This window comes from Tupaia chinensis, unplaced genomic scaffold (assembly GCF_000334495.1).
Source record: "Tupaia chinensis unplaced genomic scaffold, TupChi_1.0 Scaffold000298_1, whole genome shotgun sequence".
Classification (NCBI taxonomy): domain Eukaryota; kingdom Metazoa; phylum Chordata; class Mammalia; order Scandentia; family Tupaiidae; genus Tupaia; species Tupaia belangeri.
Window position 1 is genome coordinate 991,335 of NW_006159787.1, and position 1,243 is coordinate 992,577.

Genomic DNA, 1,243 nt, shown 5'->3' on the forward strand with positions numbered 1-1,243 from the left:
AAAAAAAAAAAAAAGAAAAAAAAAGTGTGCTCCACGTGTCTCCTATTATTAACGGTATTCTCGGCCCTTGCAGGATCTCTGTAGAACATAGAGCCCCACATAGAGAAAGCAATTGGTTGCTATTGAGGAAATTCTTGTCAAAATGCAATTAAAAGGAAGGGGCCAAGATGACAAGATCCTTGTCTTCAAAACATCCTTAACAGGAATCAAATTTCATCTCATTGAAATGTCAGTGAAGGGAAAAGTTAATGACTGCAGATGTTATACATTTTAATCCTAACAGGGGACTTGCAGAGAGAATGGCCAACTCACACTGAGCTAAACCTCTACCAGGGAACCAGATATGTCAGTGAGCACAAGGCAGAGACATGCTTTTTTTTTTCCAGTATGATCTTTGCCAAAAAGCCACAGGACAAATGGAAAAAGAAACACATGTAAACAAGGTGGGCCTAATGATTTCCTAATTACAAAACAGATATGATCTTCTCATTAATTGGCAAGCTAATTGACCACCATCTCAGTTTCATAAATTGAATCCAGAAATTCAAACTTGGGTGTCTGTGCTGCACAGAATTCTCCTCTCACTTCCAGACCCTGCATCCAGCCACAGAGTTGTCAGTTCTGCTTGATTTGTTTGAATACTGTACTCGACGACAGCTGTCGGAAACAGTACATTAGAACAGCTGCTATGACAGCTACAAGGGGCTTGGAAGTTTAATTGGGCTCAATGTGACATTGTGCATTTTTCTAAACATAGAAATATCGACAAAACTGAAGAAATTTCTAATGGGTCTAAACAATGTTTACTTATTGGCACCACCAACTGGCTAACCTCAGTTTGAGTTATACCATCAGTCTCAGAATATCTTTGCCACCAGGCTGGTAAGAGGTATGAAAGTAAAAATAAACAGTAGGAGTAGTTAGATGCGCAAGAAAAGGGGCATTAAGAGCGAGAGGAAGTGGTAAGGAAGTCACATCAATAATCGCTTTCAAAGGCTGGCTAGTAGCCAAGGAGGATCCCACAGTGTCTCAGGATTTACTTCCAGAGGAAATGTATTCAGAGGCCCTGAGCCTGGTGCCAACTGCAAACAAAACCACTCATTATGGTCACAGCCCCCTAGAGCAGGGGGGAATGGCTTACTCTCAGCATCCGCGCGGAGGAAGACAGCGAGGAGCAGCAGCAGCGGCCGGGCTATGTGCACCATCCTGCAGCTCGGCGGCAGCACGCGCTGGCAGCCCGCGA

General features: G+C 43.5%; 1 protein-coding gene across 24 annotated transcripts in view; it reads right to left on the reverse strand.

The window, feature by feature from the left end:
• PTPRD (protein tyrosine phosphatase receptor type D) overlaps nt 1-1,237 on the reverse strand; it is a 457,704-nt gene extending 456,467 nt beyond the window's left edge. For all 24 annotated transcript variants that reach the window (XM_006150805.1, XM_006150804.1, XM_027772789.1 and 21 more), the window contains exon 1: nt 1,142-1,237. In XM_006150805.1, coding sequence (XP_006150867.1) covers nt 1,142-1,205 — 64 coding nt within the window. In that variant the 5' untranslated portion in view covers nt 1,206-1,237. The remainder of the gene's footprint in view (nt 1-1,141) is intronic.
• Nucleotides 1,238-1,243: the final 6 nt, after the last annotated feature.